Source organism: Indicator indicator, chromosome 21 (assembly GCF_027791375.1).
Source record: "Indicator indicator isolate 239-I01 chromosome 21, UM_Iind_1.1, whole genome shotgun sequence".
Taxonomy (NCBI): domain Eukaryota; kingdom Metazoa; phylum Chordata; class Aves; order Piciformes; family Indicatoridae; genus Indicator; species Indicator indicator.
The window spans coordinates 665,701-688,089 of record NC_072030.1 but is presented as its reverse complement, the minus strand read 5'-3'; the positions used below and the strand labels follow the sequence as shown (position 1 = coordinate 688,089).

The window sequence follows — 22,389 nt, the reverse complement described above, 5'->3', positions numbered from 1 at the left end:
CTTACTGGACCCAGCAGGCCTGCTAGAGGAGCATTCGGCAGGAGTCTGCAAGAGGGGCAGCAGAGAGAAGGGAGATTCAGCCTGGCAATGCTGTGCCCGGATGAGGGACAATGGCTGTGAGAGGGCAGACTGAGACTGGAGATGAGGAAGAAATTGTTGAGAGGGAGGGTGGGGAGAGACTGGCACAGGTTGCCCAGGAAGGCTGTGGCTGCCTTCTGCCTGGTGGTGCTGAAGGCCATGCTGGATGAGGCCCTGAGCAAGCTGGGCTGGTGGGAGGTGTCCCTGCCCATGGCAGGGGTTGGTGCTGGATGAGCTCTGAGCTCCCTTCCAGCCCAGCCCATTCTGTGATCCCATTTGCTGTGAGCTCCCTGCTTCAAAGCTGTCCTGGCCAGCACAGCCCCTGCCATGTGACCCAACCCCAGAGCCACAGTGCCACCTGCAGTGCCACCAGACAACCCCCCAGCTGCCTACTTACCAGAGCCCTTGTGTCACCTTCTGCCAAGGGGCAGCCCAGGCCTGCCAGGAGAGATGGTGACAGACAGGCTCCCCATGGGCACTGCCAGCCTGAAATCCAGCACTGTCTAACTCCACGCTTAATCCCCTGCCAAGCTCACAGAAGGGAGGGGAGATGAAGGCAGCTTCCATCATCAGCTGATCTGCAGTCTAACAACTGACTGCAATGGGTGCAGAGCATGGAAGCATCTCTGAACCCCTTGGTCTGTAGGGGCCAGAGATGTGCCAAGCCACACCAGCCCCCAGGCAAACTCACCCCTGCTGCCACCAGCACTCTCTCTCAGTTGCTGCTCAGCTGAACTACAGCTCCTGCTTTTCTGGGCAGAGAATCACAGAAACACAGAATGTAGGGACAGGAAGGGACCTCCAGAGATCATCCAGTCCAAGCCCCTGCCGAGCAAAGTCACCCAGGGCAGGGCACACAGGAGCACACCCAGGTAGATCTTCAAAGTCTCCAGAGGAGATGACTCAGCCTCTCTAGGCAGCCTGCTCCAGGCCTCCAGCAGCCTCACACAGCAGCCTCAAGTTGAGTTGGAACCTCCTGGGTTCCAGTTTGTGTCCATTGCCTCCTGTCCTGTCCCTGGGCACCACTGAGCAGAGCCTGGCCCCTTCCTGACCCCCACCCCTCAGATATTTACAGACATTGCTCAGATCCCCTCTCAGCCTTCTCCTCTCCAGGCTCACCAGCCCCAGGGCTCTCAGCCTTTCCTCCTCACACAGTGTTCCAGGCCCTTCAGCATCCTCACAGCCTCTGCTGGACTCTCTCCAGCAGATCCCTGTCCCTCTTGAACTGGGTTCCAGTTTGTGTCCATTGCCCATGGTCCTATCACAGGACACCACTAAAAGAGACCAGTTGGGCTTGCCAGGGGAATGCTCTGCAGCCTCAGCAGATCCAACTCAACCAGCAGCACAGCTTTGATGCTCAGACTTTTGTTCCTATACCCTGCATGCACAAACTCCACCTGGCTGAGTGACCCCAGAGCAGAAAGCTTCTGCTGAGACTTTGGTTCCTAATCCTGCATCCACAAACTCCACCTGGCTGAGTGACCCCAGAGCAGAAAGCTTTTGCTGAGACTTTGGTTCCTAATCCTGCATCCACAAACTCCACCTGGCTGAGTGACCCCAGAGCAGAGGCTTGTGGCAGCCATGCCCCAGAGGCAGGAGCTGTGAAGGAGACTGACACACATGAACAAGTCCATGATGGCCATGAGCTTCCTAACATCCTTTTATTAAAAACCAAAAGTGGCCAAGCTTGCCCTGATGCTCCTCCTGGGCAGAAAGCAGGCTCTGAGAGGCTGACCTGGGTATGAGTGTAGAACTCCAACTGCTGCAGAGTTGACAGCTAGGTTGACAAGTTTCCTATTTTATTGGCATGGATGTGATTTCTAAACTTAAACCCCCCTCCTGGCAAGTTATCCCAAGTTCTTATGACAAAAAAAAAAAAAAAAAAGAAAAAAAAGAAAAGATTCTCTCACAACACACAAATATTTACAACATTTACAGGTTCTTTGTTTCTTTCTTTTCTTTTCAGTCTTTTACAACTGCTGCTTAAAAGACAAACAAGTTCTAGGTTACCACAGAACAAAAGCTGTGACTTTAAATTTGTTTGCTTTTTTTTCTTTTTTTTTAATTTCATAAAACTATCATAAGTTAAAGTGAATAGATTTTTTTTCTCTCTTTAAATTCCTTGTAGTATTTTACAAGTGCAACAGAAAAACAAAACAAAAAAACCAAACCAAAACAAACCCAACCAAAACCCCCAAATGATGAAGATCTGAGGAGAGCTGAAGTTGATTGGATCAATGTTGCCTTGTGGTAATCACAATTATTTTCACAGCAAAGTCTTGAAAAAATAAGCACCAATCATTCTTGCAAAGAACAATTTGTGGTTTGTTTTTTCTTTTTTTTTTTTTATCTAAAAGTATTGAAAAGTGTTAAATACAAGATGGTTTAATTTACAGCACGAGCAATAAATACACCAGACCCAAAACTCCTCTTCTGCAGCCTGCTACCATTTGTACATATAATGTACTACAAAGTCAGCAAATTCTCAACACCTTTGCATTATTAGTATTGGGTTTCCTCCTTTTGTTTTGGAAAGAAACAAATTTGACCTCCAGAAACCAAACCAATCAGTTGGCCTCCAGAAACCAAACCAATCAGTTGGCCTCCAGAAACCAAACTAAATCAGCTGGCCTCCAGAAATCAAACCAGTCAGTTGGCCTCCAGAAACCAAACCAATCAACAGGCCTTCAGAAATCAAACCAGTCAGTTGGCCTCCAGAAACCAAACCAATCAACAGGCCTTCAGAAATCAAACCAGTCAGTTGGCCTCCAGAAACCAAACCAATCAACAGGCCTTCAGAAATCAAACCAGTCAGTTGGCTTCCAGAAAGCAAGTTGGCTTCCAGAGACCAAACCAAGTTGGCTTCCAGAAACCAAACCAAGTTGGCTTCCAGAAACCAAACCAAGTTGGCCTCCAGAACCCAAGCTGACTTCCAACCAACCGACCCAACCAAAGGTTTGCTACTTGAACAAAGGCCACAAACAGCAGGTGTGGGACAGCTTTGACAGTGTTAAAACGGACAAAACTCCAAGGAGAGTGGAGAGTGGGGAAGGGAAAAAAGAAACCAAACCATCTAGCAAAGAAATTGAAAAGCTGTAGATCATTGCTGGTGATATTGACAGGGACTAGAAAACCTTAATTCTGCTACTACTGTGATTGTGTTGGGATCGTTCAGCCAGCCCTCAGAAGAGCAAACCCAATGCTGCTGGCTGAGCAAAGGAACAAAGAAGGATTCTGTAGCCATACTGCATTTTCTCACTGTCCTGCACAGAAAAGAGTTGCTGCAACTTCATCACTTTGCTCCAGCCTTTTTTTTTGTTTTTATTTTACAAGAGAGCAATTTTTTTTTTTAACCTCTAAACTCCAGAATTGCACATTAGGAAGGCTATTAAAAAGTACAATAAAAATCTGCACAAATCAGACTTTTTCAGAAGATGTCAGAATGCTGTACACTTTCTACAAGGTTACTCCCAAGAGGTGAATAAAACAAATACAACCAAGTGCTGCCAACTAGGGTCTTGGGGAAGTTCTTCAGCTGAGAGGAATCATCCAACGGAATTTCTGCTGGGGTTGGGGTGGGTTTTTTTATGCTGTTGGAATAGTTTGTTTGTGTTTTTTATTTCATTTTAATTTATTATTTGTTGTTTGTTTTAAAATGACATCCAGGTCAGTTTAAAGACCTATAGATAAGCTTATGCATTGAGCCTTAAAGACTGATCTTCTCTCCTCCTGGAAGAAATATCGATGTCTATGGAATCTTTGCCAACAATAAGCCTTAACCTCTTCGCTGGAGGAAGAGGGATAAAGTCATCAAATTCATCATCATAATCATCCTCCTCCTCATCATCCTCCTCTGACGAAGATTCATCTGCTGTTTCCTCTTCGTAGTGACCATAATCATCCACCTCCATCCTGGACTCCAGAAGGGAGAGGGTCTCACTGCAGCAGACGCCATTCTCGTGGAGGTCCTCGGGGTAGGGCCCTCGGTTTTCCTCCTCTCGCTTGAGCTGGATTTTCAGTTTAGTTGAGCTGTTGCCTGATCCTGAGTTGAAGCCGTTGTTTAGCTTTGCTACATATAAATTATTATCCTTCTCGTGGTCTTTACTCAGCTTGATGCTGATTTTGGAGGAGCTCATGCCGTCGCTTTCCTGCTCGTTGGCCTTGCTGCTGCTGTCGTGGCGCCGGCGCAGAGTCAGCTTGGGGATCCCGGAGCTGTTTTCCAGGATGAGCTGTGCATCATACCTGGTGATCCGCCTTTTCTTTTTGCTTTTTGCAGTTCTAAAGCTCTCTTTCGCTTTGAAGCTGTCGGATGTGACCAGGGGGCAGCCCCCGGAGGCAGGGACGCAGTCCTTGTAGCCTGCCACCGGCACCTCTGCCGCCTGGTTCCTCTCTGCTGACTCCGTGCGGGAGCTGATCAGGTCTGGGATGTGGTCTTTCCCGGGGTTGTTGTGCATAGCATCAGCCTGCTCTGCTTTTGCAGGGCCCTTCACCAGCCTGCCAAGTCGAGCTTTCTTTCTGGACACGCCTGCCTCACTTTTCTGGCACCTGCCCTCCCCTTTCTGTGCTGGTCCACGGTCGCAGTCGCTGCTGACGTGAGCCTGCTGCTCCATGCCGTCCGCCTGCGTTCTGCTCAAGTTATTCTTGTAGCCATCCAAGGTATTTGGTTCAAGTTTTAGGTCAGAGGTCTCCTTCAAGCTCAGCCTGGTTCTCACTGACCTCCTGGTGATGTAGGTGCAGGGAGGGATGTCCCCATGCTCGTGAGCACCTTTCAGAGAGTTCAGTTTGTGTTCTCTCGCTGCGTGCCTCGTCAGGCACCCGCCGGAGGCCGCAGCTCTCACTGGTCCCTCTGCCTCCTTCTCCTTCTTCAGGGGCAGGTTTTTGTACAAAACCACTTTAGGCTCTTTGAGAACCAAGTTTCCCATCTCGAGCTTTCTGGAAGCACTCTTTTGCTCCGGCCTTTTGCACTGGTTTCTCAACTTGATCTTGGACAGTAAAGGCTTTGCAGGCTTTCTCAGTCTCTTTGGTACCCTGGAATTGTTTAGGTGAGTTAGTTTAGCTGAGGTAGAGTTGGCTGCTGCTGGAATTCTGGCTATCGACTGTCTCGTCGTCAGTGTCCTGCTTTTGCCGTTCTTTTTGATGCCAATTGAAGATTTCCTGTTAGCTGCAAGCAGAACAGAAGTGGGGGTGTTACCACACTGCTTTCTCCTCACCTTCCTCCCCTCCCCAAGGCTGCAGTTACTGCATTTGTTTTAACCACTCCATCACAATCTCTGCATCCTCTAGGAACTGTTCCAGGTTAACATAGAACAGTCTTGCTCCTGTTACAAGTTGCAAATGGGACACAAAAGGAGCTGCCAAAGAGGTCAAAAGCACACCTAATTCCAGGGGCACTTCACTGTCCCCCAGAACACCAACTCTGGGGGGTTACTGAATGTCTACTACTGAGTTCTTCAAAGGCCCAGCCCCACATCACCTATAGCATGATTCCAGGTGAAGAGCTGCATACTCTAGAATTAACCCCAGACTTTTTTCCTACTGAGGGATGAAAAAAGCCCCCAAACTCTTTACTACTGTAATGGTTTCAGCTTTGGGTATCCACTTTTCTGTCACCTTCTGTGGTAAACAAGGGAGTTTTTTCTGGCCAAGCAAAGCTGCCAGTCTGGAGGCCTCCAAGGAGAGATCTGCAGAGGGTTTTTGAGAAGTGCTTTCTTTTTCTTTAAGCATCACAGCAGCCAGGAGCCAGACGGAGCCATCATATTTTCCCTGGCTCCAAAGCTGTCTGCTGCTTAAGTCAAAGTATTATTTATATTTTGGCTTTGCTGAGGGTGGTGGGGTTGGGAAAGGGGGGAAAGAAATAAATGATACTCACTGCTCCATGAAGAGAAATCTCTCAGGAGCATTACAAAGAAAAATCACTTTCAATTTCTTCTGAGATTATTAACAGTACACTTTCATCTCAGAATAGGCACCTGACAAACAGTCCTGCACATGGAGAGGGAACAGCTGCCCAATCCAAAGGCTCTCTAAGGGAAAGGATTATTTAGTGATCTCTGCCAAGGGTATTTTTTAAACAGCTGTTTGCCTACTGGATACAGGTGGCTTAGACTACAGCAGTTTGCCTTCCCAAACCATTGTGGCAGTTTGAGGCTGGTTGCCTTTAAGAAAGCCACAAAGCTGCAGCCCTCCAGGAGGTGGAGTGTCCAGGAAGTGTCCTGCAAAGTGTCATCTTCGTATTTCATTCCCATAAATCCTGCTTCCCTATAAACCTGCCTGCAAAGTTAGTTTCTTCCCTTTTCCCTCTCCTCTCTCCTCCATGCTCTTACCCCTTGTGGAGGAGTGAGGCCTGGGTGTCAGCCCTGGCAATGCTACCAATTAGGCTGGGGTGGCTTAATTGGGGCCTGGAGCTGCCAAGCTGAATTTCGTGCTGTGTCACATTCCCTTTGTGGTATGGAGGGAGAGAGCCTTGGTAGGGAGGGGGCATGAAAGCCTGGATTGGTTTGGCCTGGTGTAAAGGGAATTGTGTGTGAAGCTTTGGCTTGGTGAGTGACTCTTAAGCCCAAACTGTGCATTCTGTGTATTTTATATGCGTTGCTGTGCTCACCACTAGAGACCTGTAGACTGTAGTACATGAACTGCTTTTCCATTTAAACTCTCCAACCCTATCCAGTCCTTTGTGTGGGCATTATGCTTTTGCCCCTTTGGGAGTACTCATTAAACCACCACAAGCACAGTACTGCATGTGAGAGTTTACTGCACTTTGAAATGGCCAGGCTGGGTGAGGCCTTCAGCAACCTGCTCTAGTGGGAGGTGTCCCTGCCCACAGCAGGGGGTTGGAACTGGATGAGCTTTAAGGTCCCATCCAACCCAACCCATTCTGTGCATCCGTGAAATACATAATCACAGGCAGAACTTTAACTGGCAGGTTCAGAAATCCAACACTGCTTGCTTTTGAGGTGACCAAAGGAGACACAAGGAGGTACCAACTACTGTTCTCCAAACACTCTGAGAAAACTGTGAAGTTGCTCTTGAAATCACCTCTAGATTCCCAAAGAAATTCCAGCTGCTGAGCTGCCCCCAGCAGTGCCAGAGGGGTTCCTGCAGAGTGCCTGGATGAAAGCCTCACTCCTGCAGCCCAGGCCTTCCCCTCACTTACTTGCATTAGCTTTTTCCTGAGTGGTGTCTGCGTCGGTGTTGGAGCTGACGGACTGGCTGTCTGAGTTCTTGCTGCTGTCACCCAGCTTTTTCAGCCTGTTCAATCTCTTATCTGTTTCTCTCAGTCCATATTTACTGTTAATCACAGGAGTAGGTGCTGGCAATCCCACTCTTGATTTAAAAGCACCAGTTCCACGTCTAGAAACAAAAGAAGGACCCAACAGATGAGTAGCTCTTAACTCCCAACTCTGTCTCATGGACAACAGTTTGGAACCCAGGGACATGTGGATAAACAATACCAAGAAGCACACCAGCCCTCAGCATTTTGGGGGTCTTTTAAGAAGCTATCTGCATACTCAGCTCCATTTGGCACTATGGGCAGAAAAATCTTCCCTTTTATTTTTTTGCCAAAAGAAAAATGACAACATCAAGTTTCCCTTCCACTGGTTCTACTGTAGTATCATTTCATAGTCACATGTAACAGGTGAAAATTAATTAGGTATGAATTACTCCTTTTATTAGCTTGGATAAACAATTTTTTTCACATCAAGCTAGTGAAAAAAGAGTTGGAAAGTGGAGGAGGCCAAGCTGCAGCACCACCCCCAGTTCTGGGGCCCCCAGCACAAGAAGGACCTGGAGCTGATGGAGAGGGACCAGAGGAAGCCACCAAGATGATCAGAGGGCTGGAGAACTGGGGAGGGACTTGGGACAGGGGATGGGAGTGCCAGGATGAGGGACAATGGCTTGGAGCTGGGAGAGGGGAGATTGAGAGTGGAATGGGGGAAGAAATTGTTGAGAGTGAGGGTGGGAGACACTGGCACAGGTTGCCCAGGGAGGCTGTGGCTGCCTCCTGCCTGGAGGTGTTGAAGGCCAGGCTGGATGAGGCTCTGAGCAAGCTGGGCTGGTGGGAGGAGCCCATGGCAGGGGGTTGGAGCTGGATGAGCTTTGGGGTCCCTTCCAACCCAATCCATTCTGTGAATCTAAGAATTTAACTGTGATTCTACTCAGACTCATCCTTCCATATATCTTAAAGAGAACAGTTCCTGCCATGGAAATAGCAGCTTAGGGAATGGCTTTGGAGCACTATGAAAAATGAGCTAATCTTGTCCCACAGCTCTGTGTCCCTTCATGAGAGATCCCAGCAGGGCTTTCCTATGGCCATTCAATGGCTGGATAAACCTGCAATGTTATTTGTAAGCAAGGACACAAGAGGATGAAGATTCAGCATTCCTCTACTTGTACTTGAAACACCAAGTACCAGGATCCCTTTGACACTTCTAGCAGCCCAGTACTTTGGGGAATTACTAAAGACAACTCCAGTTTGGATTCCAGTGTGTTGGGAGCCAGAAGAAAAACCTACCAATCCTACCCAAAAGTACACAAAAAAAAGAGCAGACAGAGTGTCAAGCTCCAGAGGGTTCATTATTCTGCAGACACAAGGTTTGTTATCAAATTAAGTGGTATTAATTTTGACAGGGAACATACTTCCAGGATTATTTGGAATTCTGCAAATTACAGGCAGCTTCAGGGACTGGCTTGAGCTTAGCAAGAGCAACACCCACTTCAGAGCAGAAAGTAATGGTGCTACAAACAGCAGCAAGCCTTCTGATATGCCATCTTTGCTACCCAGCTGGCTCACTTACCCAGCAGACCCAATCACAGAGAGGACATGCACAGAGGTACAGACATGCAGATTTTATTGGGGATGAGTCCTGGAGGCTTGGAAAAGGAATTGTGCAGTGCCCCTCAGATTCTCAGGAGTCTGGCATTTTAACAGCACAAGTTAACCCCTGCCACAGCATGGGCAGAACTGGGGCAGTTACAGATGCTGGAGCAGGTCCAGAAAGGGGCAAGGAAGCTGGGGAGGGGTCTGGAGAACAGGGCTGGGGAGGAACAGCTGAGGGACCTGGGGGTGTTCAGTGTGGAGAAAAAGAAGCTGAAGGGAAACCTCATTGCTCCCTGAAAGGAGGCTGGAGCCAGTTGGGGGTTGGTCTCTTCTCCCTAGTCTCAGGTGATAGAAGGAGAGAAGATGGCCTGAAATTGTGCCAGGGGAGCGTGAGGTTGGACATGAAAAGAAATTTCAGCACTGGAAGGGCTCTCAAAGCCTGGCACAGGCTGCCCAGGGAGGTGGTTGAATCCCCATCCCTGGAGCTGTTTCCAAGAGGCAGAGCTGTGGTGCTGAGAGCCAGGGTTTAGCCCCAGCCTTGGCAGGGTTAGAGAATAGTTGGACTGCATTACAAAGGTCTTTTCCAGCTGAAGCAACTCTATGATTTTTTTTGTGGTGTCCAAGCAGCAGTTACCTCACCAGTCTGGTAAGGATTCGTTTTCCCTTGCTCAATTTCCCTAAATTCAGATCCCTCACATCTGCTTGCAGCCTTGTGGTGGAAAAGCAAATTCCTGAAGTTAGGCTTACCCAGAAGTTAACTTTAAAATACAACACTGTCATGTACTTAATAGCCAAACATGCCAAGTTAGAGCAATGTTCAACAGGTTTGTCCTGAAGGTGTGTCCATATCACATGGAAATCAACATTCAAAGGCACCTGAGCAAAGAGAAACAGCACTGCAAGCAACAAGGAAGGAACAATCCTGGTGCCCAGCTCTTCAGCAGCTCCCAGACCTGAGGCACATTTGTACTGATGGCTCTCTGGGTGAAGGCTGAGCCTGCACCCTTCACTTGGAATGCCCTACAAACATCAGGTGAGCTTGGAGGGCCACAGCAGGAGGTTTGCCTTTGAACTGCAGGAATTGGTAGTGCCCAAAGCAGCTGGTAAAAATGAAGGTAGGGATGCTGAACTATTTCTATGTAGATGTACTAAGCTATTTTCTCAGCAGGATTATTTTGTCTTTGATGGGATTTTTCTCTCTATAGTTAAGTCAAAAAAGAACACAAGTGTTGAGGTTCTGTGTAGCTCCCCTGGGAACTAGGTGAGGCTCTCACAAATGATGCTGAGCCTCCAAGCTCACAGTTAGAAGAAGTTTCAAGGTGGCAAGTAACACCTCTGAAATTCTTTCAACTGGGTTGGGACCACACAGGTGAAACACAAATCCAACAACCACCTGCCAGCACAGTCCAAACCAGGAGATCTTAACAAATACCCAACCCCCCAGGTTCTAATAACAGAGTGAAAACTGTTTTGCCCATTCCCATTGAAGCAAATTTCAGGTCAACATATAAAACATGACTGAAAAATTGCCTTTTCTAGGGATAAATAAAACAACAAAGTTGGGGGTCAGCTGCTAATGGCCTTGTAGAAGCCACAACTGCTTTTCCTTCCGACCCTGCTTCAGTCAGTACAAATATTTTGAAGAATTGACACAGAAAGTGTCCAAATACCTGACTGCTCATTATTAAGCATTCACAGGAGTGTGTCCAGCAGAGCCAGGGAGGTTCTCCTCCCTCTCTGCTCTGCCCTGCTGAGACCTCACCTGGAATACTGCATCCAGTTCTGGGCTCCCCAGTTCAAGAGGGACAGGGATCTGCTGGAGAGAGTCCAAGGGAGGGCTCCAAGGATGCTGAAGGGACTGGAGACTGCCTGGGGAGGAGAGGCTGAGAGCCCTGGGACTGTTTAGTCTGGAGAGGAGAAGGCTGAGAGGGATCTGATCAATGTCTATCAATAGCTGAGGGCTGGGGGTCAGGAGGGAAGGGACAGGGACAGCCTTTGCTCACTTGTGGCCTGTGACAGGACAAGAGGCAATGGATGGAAACTCCAGCACAGGAGGTTCCACCTCAACAGGAGGAAGAACTTCTTCATTGGGAGGGTCCCAGAGCCCTGGAGCAGGCTGCCCAGAGAAGTTGTGGAGTCTCCTTCTCTGGAGCCTTTCCAGCCCTGTCTGATGTGTACTTGTGTGCCCTGTGCTGGATTCTCTGGTCCTGCTCTGGCAGGGGGGTTGGACTGGAAGATCTCCAGAGGTCCCTTCCACCTCCTAACATCCTGTGAGCCTGTAATCAAGACCTTTCAGTTTCACAAACCATCTCAGGAAGATGCCCAACGCCATCTGAAGCCTCTTCACACCAAGACCTACCTTTCACAGGTGTAACATTCGCAGTATTCATTATTTTCTCCAAAAAACCCATCTCCATAGTAACAAGAGATTTCTTCTCCAGGTTCAATATCTCTCAGAGCTTTCACACAGGCTGTGTCTCTGCCCGTTGATACAAACTGGGGAGGGAGGTGACAGGAAAGGAAGGGGGAGAGAAAAAAAAACAAAATAAGAAAAATTGAATCATCAAGGTTGAAAGAATCTGCCTGAGAAAAAGGAAAGCTGGGGAGGAAAAGGTGCAGGGATAAAGGGAAGAAAATAGGAGGGGTGCTTTAGTGATTGAATTTTAATATCTTGCTTACCTTACAGTTAGGTCTGCAATCTGAAAAAGGTCCAAAAGATAAAGTCAATTAACTGTTGATAAGACCTGAAACATGAATAGTTGTAGATATCTAAAGTAAGGATTCACTCTGACTTCAGCAACTGTAGAACCTCAGCTAAACATTGGGAGTTAGCACTGCACAAAGCTACACATCCAAAGACATCTACTGTGATACCCTTTGGTTTCTGAGTTGCTCCATTTCCCTCCTCTTAAAGGTAACAGCATTCACCTTAAACCCTGACTGCTTTTGCTTCAGCACAGAAACGCAACAGAATCAGTTAAAGTTCTGTGCAAAAGGGGAAAGGAGGTGGAAGAAATTCACGGTGCTCTTGGCTAAGTTCAAACAATTCCAGGGAACCCACAGCATGCTCCAGTAATTTAGCTGCCAGTTCCAAAGACTCCGTGAAGGAAGCAGGAGTCTCTTCCTAGAGCCTTTAGTGAATTTCCCAGTTCACAGCCAATCAGCTGGCCTGGGAAAAGCCCAACAGGATTTTGCCCTCCAGTAATCCAGGCTGCCAGATGCAGCCATTTGCTCTAAGCTGCTGTGCTGCTCAGCTCCCAAGGTTTCTGTGGAGAGCTCATCACGCCCTTTACCAAGGCTCCCATGCCCACTACTCACCATGATTGATAAAGGCAGCAGGACCAAGCCAGAGCTGGGCACAGTTTTTCCTGGTGGAATACATGACACTGAAGTCATTCTCCCCGTGCCTCAGCAGCATGTTCTCCTCCATTTCTGACAGCTCAGCGATGCAGCCCACCAGTAACTCAATTTTATCGTTCCGCTTCCTTCAGCAGCAGCAGAGAGCAGAGCACAGAGGCCAGAGAGAGAAAGGTGCTCAATAACAGCAAGTATTCTGGAAACCATCTCCCCAGCCCTATAAACCTCTCTTGTCATTCAGATAGAGACAGGATTAGAGCCTAAACAGACTTGTTATCAGCCATGGAATGAATACTTTCATGCTGCTGCACAGAATCCATCACACCAGTTCTGACAGATATTCATGGAATGGGTTGGGTTGGAAGGGACCTCAAAGCTCATCCAGCCCCAACCCCCTGCCATGGGCAGGGACACCTCCCACCAGCCCAGCTTGCTCAGGGCCTCATCCAGCCTGGCCCTGAACATCTCCAGGCAGGAGGCAGCCACAGCCTCCCTGGGAAACCTGTGCCAGTGTCTCCCCCCCTCACTCTCAAGAGTTTTTTCCTTGTCTCCAGTCTCAATCTCTCCTCTCCATGCTCAAAGCCATTGTCCCTCATCTTGGCACTACATAGCCAGGCTTAACCTCCCTTCTCCCAGTCTCCCTCCTGGCACTACATAGCCAGGCTCAATCTCCCTTCTCTCTGTCTCCCTCCTGGCACTACATTGTCACCATTGTTCCTAAAATTCCCTGTGACTGCAAGTGAGAAATTGCAAGAGCTGATGAGTTCAGCTTCTGCAGCTGTTCAAATCAAAAGGAAGATTTGAAGATTTTCTTCATTTGTGCACACTCCCTTCCCATCTGCATTTAAGTCACTGTCATTTCCTCCAGCTGCTCCTCTGCATTTCCTACACATCCTCCTTTGGCCAGGGAAACACAGCATCCCCCAGGGCTCAGCACTGCAGCCACTTCTGTTTAGTATCTTCAGTAAGGATCTGGGCACCCTCAGTCAGTTTGCAGTTGCTGGGTGGCAGTGTTGATCTGCTGGACAGTAGGAAAGCTCTGCAAAGGGACCTGGCCAGGTTGGATCATTGTGCTGAGGCCAAGGGAATGAGGTTCAACAAGGCCAAGTGCTGGGTCCTGCACTTGGGTAACAACAACCACATGGAGGCTTCAGGCTTGGGGTGGAGTGGCTGGAAACTGCCCAGCAGAGAAGGCCCTGCAGGGGTGCTGGGTGACAGCAGCTGAAGATGAGCCAGGAGTGCCCAGTTGAGCAAGAAGGCCACCAGCAGCCTGGCCTGGAGCAGCAATGGTGTGGGCAGAAGGAGCAGGGCAGGGATGGTGCCCCTGGACTGGGTACTGGGGAGGACACAGCTTGAGTGCTGGGTTCAGTTCTGGGCCCCTCACTCTCAGAAGGACATTGAGGGGCTGGAGCAGGTCCAAAAGAGCACCAAAGCTGGGGAAGGGTCTGGAGAACAGGGCTGATGAGGAGTGGCAGATAAAATAGCAGCTTGGATATTAGAAGCAGCTTCTTCACTGAAAGGGTTCTGGAAAGACTGGACCAGGCTGCTCAGGGAGGTGGTTGAATCCCCACCCCTGGAGGTGTTTCAAAGAGGCAGACAGGTGGTGCTGAGAGGCCTGGTTTGGCAGCAGCTTCAGCAGGGTTAGAGAATGATCTGAAAGGTCTTCTCCAACCAAACCAGTTCTATGATTCCATGTGCTAGATGCTCAGAACTCCATGGCTTCTGAAAAAAGGTCTAGTGTTGACTCAAAAGCAGGGCAGAACTCATGCAAGATGTTTTCCTCTCTCATTCCTCAGCATCAAAGCTGGTCCTTGAAACAGACCATCTGGGGGGGTTGCCATGCAGACACGAGGCCCAAGAAGCCCAGGGAAACCATGATGTCTCAGTGACAGCCAGCCAGCCTGCCATGACAAACACAGCAGCTGAGAGGCACTGAGCTCCAGCTCGTGGCCAGATTACTCTGAGACAAATGTGGAGATTCTCAATTTCTGCAAAGGACAGAAGCAAGAAGCCAAGTGCAAAATTCTCCTATAGAGAGTGCTGAGAGCTCCTCACTGTGGAGTCTCTGTAGTTTTCCAGATACTGGTGGGGCTGAGAAGCAGCTCTCCTGTCTTGTTCTCTCTCATGTCAGTCAAGATTTTGAGCATGAGAAGTTAATTAATTTTCAACACATCTAAATACAAAACTTCATAGAGTCACAGAATGGGTTGGGTTGGAAGGGACCTCAAAGCTCATCCAGTTCCAACCCCCTGCCATGGGCAGGGACACCTCCCACCAGCCCAGCTTGCTCAGGGCCTCATCCAGCCTGGCCTTCAACACCTCCAGGCAGGAGGCAGCCACAGCCTGCCTGGGCAGCCTATGCCAGTCTTTCCCCACCCCTGCTGCCAAGAACTTCTTCCTCATCTCCACTCTCAGTCTCCCCTCTCTCAGCTCAAAGCCATTGTCCCTCATCCTGGTACTCCCAGCCCTTATCCAAAGTCCCTCCCCAGGTTTCTTGCAGGTCCCAACAGACTGCCCAGACATCCTTTCCCTTCTCCAGATTTGAAATGTGATTTTCATGGATTCACAGAATGCTTTGGCTTGAAGAGACCTTAAAGACAATCCAGTTCCAACCCCCTGCCACAGGCAGGGACACCTCCCACTAGTTACAGAAGGAAAAGGAGCCCATCTAAAAGTTAATGATCCTCATTTTGCACAAAGAAAAAAAAAACAATTTTGACATGAACCTGCACTAAAAAAAACCAATACACATTCAGCAATTTGTCAGCTGGAGGAAATGGGAAACACGAAGAGTTTCTGTGCAAAGCAAACACCTCAACAACTTTACTGGGAGCAGATTTTTTTTTTTCTGTTTTTCATTGCAAATTCTGACCAAGTTGTTCTTTCAAATGTTTGTTATTTACAAACAGTTAAAATCCCCTCAGGTTTCATCACTGGAATTTAAGGTTCTGGACACTTGTTGTGCAATGCTGAATTCTCAGATATTCACAGATGGATTTCTGCAAGATGTCATGTGTTGGGAGGCACTGGGAGGGAGGTACTCCACACAGTGGGTGAGAGCAATCATTATTAGGAATTACTAGGTATTAGGAAGAAATTCCTTCAGGTCTGACACTGATCATTATTATAAAAGCACTACTTTTGTGTTCTGTGTCACACAAAGCCACTCACAACACCTCCAGTTCCAAGGGGCAGTAAAAGTGGGGGGTCACAAGGACAGCTGAAATCCTACAGCACACAACTGGCCAGCAGAGCAGATGCTGGAGTTTGCCTGCAGCAGAAATAATTCTAAGGAAGCTCCTCGTGCTCTCACTCTGTCTAACTCTCAGGGAAAAGTCTGACACAGTATTTTACAGCTGCATTTATGCATTAGTAACTCATTTACTTGGTTTGGATTCACCTTCCTCCTTGCTGCTTCCTCCTCAACAAACACCTTGTGCCTTGGCCTCCCCCTGGGATCTAACCAGGTGCTGCTGCTCTGCTCACAGCACCTAGCAGGCATCTCACAATTCACACTATCCACATGCTCCCCAACCAGGGCTCTTGCAGAAATGCTGCTTGTCAGCAGGTGGGACTAGAGCAAGACTGGATTTTTCTTACACACCTTGTGGTCCAGCTGCTGACAGCTACAGAAACATTGCTGGCAGCTGGTTAGTAACTAAGCTACAAAGTGCAGAAGAGTGAAGAAATAAGAGGAGAGACAAGTGACTTACAAGGGCTTGTGATAGGATGAGAGAGATTTAAACTGAAAGAGGGGAGATTGAGACTGGAGATGAGGAAGAAATTCTTGTCAGTGAGCCTGGGGAGACACTGGTATAGCCCTGAGAGGCTGTGGCTGCCTCCTGCCTGGAGGTGTTGAAGGCCAGGCTGGATGAGGCCCTGAGCAAGCTGGGCTGGTGGGAGGTGTCCCTGCCCATGGCAGGGGGTTGGGGCTGGATGAGCTTTGAGGTCCCTTCCAAACCAACCCATTCTGTGATCCCATGAAAATAACTGACTGCAATGAACTCCTTTCTTACCACTCCTTTGTTGCAACAATCTTGGCTCCGTTCTGCTCTGAGGAGTAGCGGTTACAGGGCAGGATCTCAAACCCACTGTCAGTTGCAAACATTCGTAAATAAATAAATACCTGCAAGGGAAGAGGACAGCACTGCTCTGTTACAGGCAAGACAAAAGCAGTGAGGAACCTTAGATAAAATGGAAATCAGCGAACTGCACAAAAAATCTCACATAAAAATACACAACAGAATCGCGGAATTCCAGCTTGGTGGGGGCTGGAAGGGACCTCTGGAGATCATCCAGTCCAACCCCCCTGCTAAAGCAGGGCACCCACAGCAGCTTGCTCAGGAGCACAATTTCCAGGTGGATTCTTTACCATGTGGGTGGTGGAACACTGAAAGAGGTTGCCCAGGGAGGTAGTTGAGGCCCCATCCCTGGAGTCAGGTTTGACAAGGCCTCTAGTGGAGGATGTCCCTGCTGACTGCAGGGGGATCAGACCAGGTATCTCCAGAGGTCCCTTCCAACCCAAAGCAAAGTGATTATTGCAATGGGATGTGGTTTGCTGAAATGCTCTTCTGTTGTCCTTTGGAGCTACACACATTGTATCTTCAGCTATTTCTTTAGCCTGGCTTGCAGGGATCCTCAGGTGGGCCAGAGTTAAAAGAATTAAAGATACTTCACAGGGTACAAAATTGAGACAACTCAAGAAAAGGGATCATTTCTCCTTAAAGGAGATAATGGATAATTCCTCCTCAAAGGAGCAGTTGGCATTCAACAATTCTCAGCTCTTTACTTCTCAGACCTAACCACCTACAGCACCAAATTTTATCCTTTCCAGTTGTCACAAAGATATTACTGCCATGACCAATCCAGCTGCTAGGCCAATTCTTTTTTGGTTCAAGTGTGGCTGTGTTACTCAAAAAATAAACCAAAAAAAAACACTTTAGGAAAGCAGAGTTTGCTGCCTACTTTATTTTTTTTTCCTCTACACTGCTAGATTTGCTGCACTTTAAAGTAGGCCAAATTCCTTTTGGTTTTATCTGAAAACAATGCTCTCATTCCTGACGTTCTTTTTCCCTACAAAAACACCACCATTTCCTTGCCACTTGGAGAGTCCACAGCCTTCATGCTGGACGCAAAATGGATTTATAGTGTGGCAAAGGGAGGAAGAGGACTTAACGCTCCCACATAAAGCCCCTATGCCCCTAAAAATGAAGCTGTTTTGAGGTAGCAAGGCTCCTCCTCCCTTGTTTTTACCTTTCTTTGCCACACCTTTTGATTTACAATAGCTGCAAGTAAAAAATAATTTTCAAAGGGCACAAAACAAAGAAAAAAACCCAAACAATAAAACAGGAAGGAACTCCTTCCAAAGAATGGAAGAAGTCCTTGGACATAAGGAAGAAGTTCTTTGGACATTAGGAGGAAATTCTTTACAATGAGAGTGGTGAAACACTGGAACAGGTTGCCCAGGGAGGTGGTTGAGGGATGGAGCCACTCAAGAGGGATGGAGCTCCAGGGATGGAGGCACTCCAGATCTGACTTTGTGTGTCCCTGGACAGCCTGCTCAAGCTGGAGGTGTCCCTGCTGCCTGCAGGGGCTTGATCAAGATGCCCTTGGAGGCTCCCTTCCAGCCCAATGCAATCTGTGAATCCTCTCAACTCTTGTCTCCCAGAAGGAGGAAGTCTTCTCTGTTCTGCTTATGATTGAAGCTACCAGGACAAGGGGCAAATGTGTTTTCCTTTCTCCATGTCCTCTAAATAAAAAGCAATGGTAAGTTGCTTTAAAAAAAAAAAAAAAGAAAGAAAAAGAGGAGGAAGGGGGAAGAAAGTTGAATTTCCCAAAGCAGAGGCAGTTTGTGTTACCAAGCAGTCAAACACCACAGCAGAGAGCAGTGGATTACTCTCCTCCTGCTCCATTCCTAAGAATTGCTGACATTTTCTCAGCCTTTCAACCATCTGAAAAAGAAGCACATTAATTACAAATACACCTACATGTTCCTTGAACAACCTTTCCTGCATTTTGTTCTTGTTAAGAAAATAGTGCCGGGCCCAGTCACCTGACGTCAAGGACTTGAAGGCTTTTTCTAAGTGCTCATCTTTCTTAAAGCGTTCGATCACCTCTTTGAGTTCTTCTTGCCTCCCTTTAATGGGCCGGAACCTGAAACACAGAATACAGCTGTTGCAAGTCCACCCGCCGCCATTCTCAAGCCCTCCCCACAGCACCCTAGCATCAACGAACTGGCCACTGTGCAGCCAAACTGGTGCTGAATCACACAGAGTCACAGAGTGTTAGGGGCTGGAAGGGGCCTCCAAAGCTCATCCAGTCCAACCCCCCTGCCAGGGCAGGATCACCTACAGCAGGTCACACAGGAACACATTCAGGTGGGTTTTGAGTATCTCCAGAGAAGGAGAAACCACAGCCCCTCCGGGCAGCCTGGTCCAGTGTTCTGTCACCCTCACAGTGAAAAAAATTCTTCCTCCTGTTCCCATGGAACTTCCTATGCCTCAGCTCCCACCACTGCCCCTTGTGCTGGCATTGGGCATCACCCAGCAGAGCCTGGCTCCAGCCTCTGGGCACTCACCCTGCACATCTTCATCACCAGCAATGAGGTCACCTCTCAGGCTCCTCCTCTCCAAGCTACAGAGCCCTCAGCTCCCTCAGGCTCTCCTAAGGAAGATGTTCCACTCCCTGAATCATCTTTGTGGCTCTGTGCTGGACTCTCTCTAGTAGCTCCCTGTCCCTCTTGAACTAAGGGTACCCCCTGCTTTCCTGAGGGGAAAGGAGAGGTCAAGCCAAGCACTAGCACCATTCAAATTCTCCACTTGTTTATAAACCAAATCTCTGATATCAAAGATTAATCTGCACTGAAAAATATTTCACTGTTCTCAACACCTCTCACTTGGAACAGAGCAGCTGAAGAGCTAACACAATAAAAAGTGTTCCTGGCCTTCCCTTCCCAATCCATTTATTATCATTACAAATGAATGGGCAAACAAAATTGCAGCCAATGAACTGGGTGCTGGAAGCTTCCCCAGTTAGCACTGGTCTGGAGGGATCTATGGCTCTGCAGCTGGGCTGGACAGTGTGATTGGAAGCCCTCTACAATCTCACACTGCTGGTAAAACCAAATCAAATTGTGCAACTGCAAAGCCTGAGTAAGGCATTTCAGAGCAGAGAAAACCTGCAACTGTCTTCAAGAGCTGATTTCAAACCAAGTTTTGCTCAACCTAAATCTTTATTCTCTTGACAAATCCACTGTATGGGTTTGTGTAGATTGCAAACCTAACATCTGCACTCCTACAAACCAGCTCCTAATGACTGCTGCACAAAAAGCATGGAGGAATGGTAACACACAGCCCAGATACTGCATCTGTGGAGGACTGATGTTTCTCAAGTTAATGCAAACAGAAGAATTCCCCCCCAGAATATCTGTTACAGGAAATAGGGTGCTGAAAATTTGGAGTGGATGAAACATGAAATTAAATCCCTGTACACTAGCAGACAATTTTGCCTTCTTCCCACTGTTTGAGATTTAAGCAAAACCATCACTGCTATCTGCTTATGGAAAACCCCTCCAGGACTGCAAGAAGCAGGAGCTGCATTTTTAGCTGCAAAACCATCCAAAGAAAGCAGACCTGAGTTAGAGATGATCCCAAATCTATCACATGCCTTGGGCTGAGCACATAGCCACACAGGCTCTGCTCTGGGGCAGGGCTGGGGTGTGTGTACCTCCAGGTGTATGACACACCCTGGGAACTCACAGAATGGGTTGGCTTGGAAGGGACCTCAAAGATCATCCAATTCCAACCCCCTGCCATGGGCAGGGACACCTCCCACCAGCCCAGGTTGCTCAAGGCCTCATCCAGCCTGGACTTCAACACCTCCAGGGAGGGGAACACTGGATGTTGCAAGTAACTTCTTTTGAGATGCCAAGTAAGATTTGTTGTTTCTATGCAATTTTTATGAAGGAAATAAAATACCTGAAGTGTTTCATGTCCCAACTTGATTTCACCTTGTAAAACAGTTACAAGTTCAATCAGAAACAACCAATATTGATAAGGATTCACCTTCCTCCAATATAAGTAAAATGCTGTCTGTGCTCCTGTTAGAATCAAGACTCCCCCCAGCAGCACCACTTCCAGCAGCAGTGCAGGTTACCAGGGTTCCATGCTGCTGCTTTTACCTATTTCCATCTGAAAACCTTCCCTGGACTAGAATAACTATAAGAGATCTTTTAGATCTTCCTGAATATGGCAAAAACAACCAGCATTAACCTGTAAGCTTTCAGAAGGTACAGGGAACCACTCTGAGAAGACACAGAATCACAGAACTGTCAGGGCTGGAAGGGACCTCAAGGCTCAGCCAGTTCCAACCCCCTGCCATGGGCAGGGACACCTCACACCACAGCAGGTTGCTCACAGCCACATCCAGCCTGGCTGCAAAACCCTCCAGGGATGAGGCTTCCACCACCTCCCTGGGCAACCTCTGCCAGTCTCTCACCACCCTCATGGGGAACAACTTCTTCCTAACAGCCAATCTCAATCTCCCCACTTCTAGTTTTGCTCCATCCCCCCCAGTCCTATCCCTCCCTGACACCCTCAAAAGTCCCTCCCCAGCTTTCTTGGAGCCCCCTTCAGATCCTGGAAGGCCACAAGAAGGTCTCCTGGGAGCTTTCTCCTCTCCAGCCTGCACAACCCCAACTCTCTCAGGCTGTCTCCAGAGCAGAGCAGCTCCAGCCCTCTGCTCCTCCTCATGGCCCTTCTCTGGACACCTTCCAGCACCTCCAGATCCTTCCTGGAACAGTGGCTCCAGAACTGGACACAGAGCTCCAGGAGTGGTCTCAGCAGAGTGGAGCAGAGGGGGAGAATCCCCTCCCTGGCCCTGCTGGCCACACTTCTCCTGCTGCAGCCCAGGCTCTGCTTGGCTCTCTGGGCTGCAAGTGCTCACTGTTGGCTCCTGGGGAGCTTCTCCTCCCCCAGCACCCCCAAGGCCTTTTCTTCAGGGCTGCTCTCAAGCCAGTCCCTGCCCAGCCTGTATCTGTGCCTGGGATGGCCCTGACCCAGCTGCAGGACCTTGCCCTTGGTCTTGTTGAACCTCCTGAGTCTGGCTTGTGCCCAGCTCTGCAGCCTGTCCAGGTCCCTCAGGATGGATCCCTTCTCTCCAGCTGTCAGCAGCACCTCACAGCTTGGTGCTGAGGTTGCCTCAGTGCCACTCTCCATGTAGCCAACACAGATGTTAAACATGACTAGTCCAGTACTGATCCCTGAGGGACTCCACTTGTCACTGGCCTCCACTTAGCCATGGATCCACTGACAGCCACTCTTTGGGTGAGTCTGGGATAGCATCAGACAAGACAGCAGTAGCCAGTCAAGACAGACATGCTCACTGAACAAGGCATGTGCTATGCCAAGAAGTTTTAAATCAAGCTTTTTAGTAAAAAAGATCCTTATCCCATCTCCCCAAAAAGCCAACAAGCTGCTGAGACCTCACCATGGGAGAACAGCAAACTTCTTTGGCATTATCACATGCTGGTTATTTTTGCTCTGTAGCACAGCAGAGTCTCCTTCAACTTGTCAGGCAGATACAAGAAGAGTAGCTCCCTGTTTTCTCCTGAACAGAAAGGGTTCTCCCAGATCTGAGAGTCAATACTCAGAGAGCTTCCTCAGGCAGGCAGGGAGTTTAAAAGGTTATGCACCAGGAGATTGCTGCAACACTGAATAGGCTGCCCAGGGAGGTGGTTGGGGTCCCATCCCTGCAGATATTGAAGGTGAGGCTGGACAGGGCTCTGGGCAACCTGATCTAGTGGAGGATGTCCCTGCTGAGTGCAGAGTCATCTATGATCAGTGGTGAAAAACAAAGGTAAAAAAGGCAGGACAGATGCTAAGCTTGAAGAGCAGCTCTCAAAGCCTACAGGAAAAGAACCTACACTTTCTAGCAGTCTAAGCACATCTCACAGCTCCAGTCTCTCACAACACACCCTTCTCAGGGGCTGGCTATCCAACTACCTTAGGGAGCTCAGAACCTTGGCCCCAAGCCTTTGGAAGTCATCTGCAGACTCCACAGATGACATTCAGCAGATGTTTCTCCAGGCTCTTGCCTTGGGCATTGAACACTGCTGGTGGAACTCCTCTAAGTGTCCA

At 48.6% G+C, this 22,389-nt stretch overlaps 1 protein-coding gene across 1 annotated transcript in view; it reads right to left on the bottom strand.

The window, feature by feature from the left end:
- Nucleotides 1-2,971: 2,971 nt before the first annotated feature.
- The window catches only part of KMT5B (lysine methyltransferase 5B), a 39,592-nt gene continuing 20,174 nt past the window's right edge, over nucleotides 2,972-22,389 (bottom strand). Inside the window, exons 4-10 of the mRNA XM_054390313.1 lie at nucleotides 18,241-18,406; nucleotides 16,270-16,379; nucleotides 12,215-12,381; nucleotides 11,576-11,595; nucleotides 11,256-11,392; nucleotides 7,232-7,428; nucleotides 2,972-5,239 (exon numbers count right to left, since the gene is read on the bottom strand). Of these exons, the coding sequence (XP_054246288.1) occupies nucleotides 3,771-5,239; nucleotides 7,232-7,428; nucleotides 11,256-11,392; nucleotides 11,576-11,595; nucleotides 12,215-12,381; nucleotides 16,270-16,379; nucleotides 18,241-18,406 (2,266 nt within the window). The 3' untranslated portion in view covers nucleotides 2,972-3,770. The remainder of the gene's footprint in view (nucleotides 5,240-7,231; nucleotides 7,429-11,255; nucleotides 11,393-11,575; nucleotides 11,596-12,214; nucleotides 12,382-16,269; nucleotides 16,380-18,240; nucleotides 18,407-22,389) is intronic.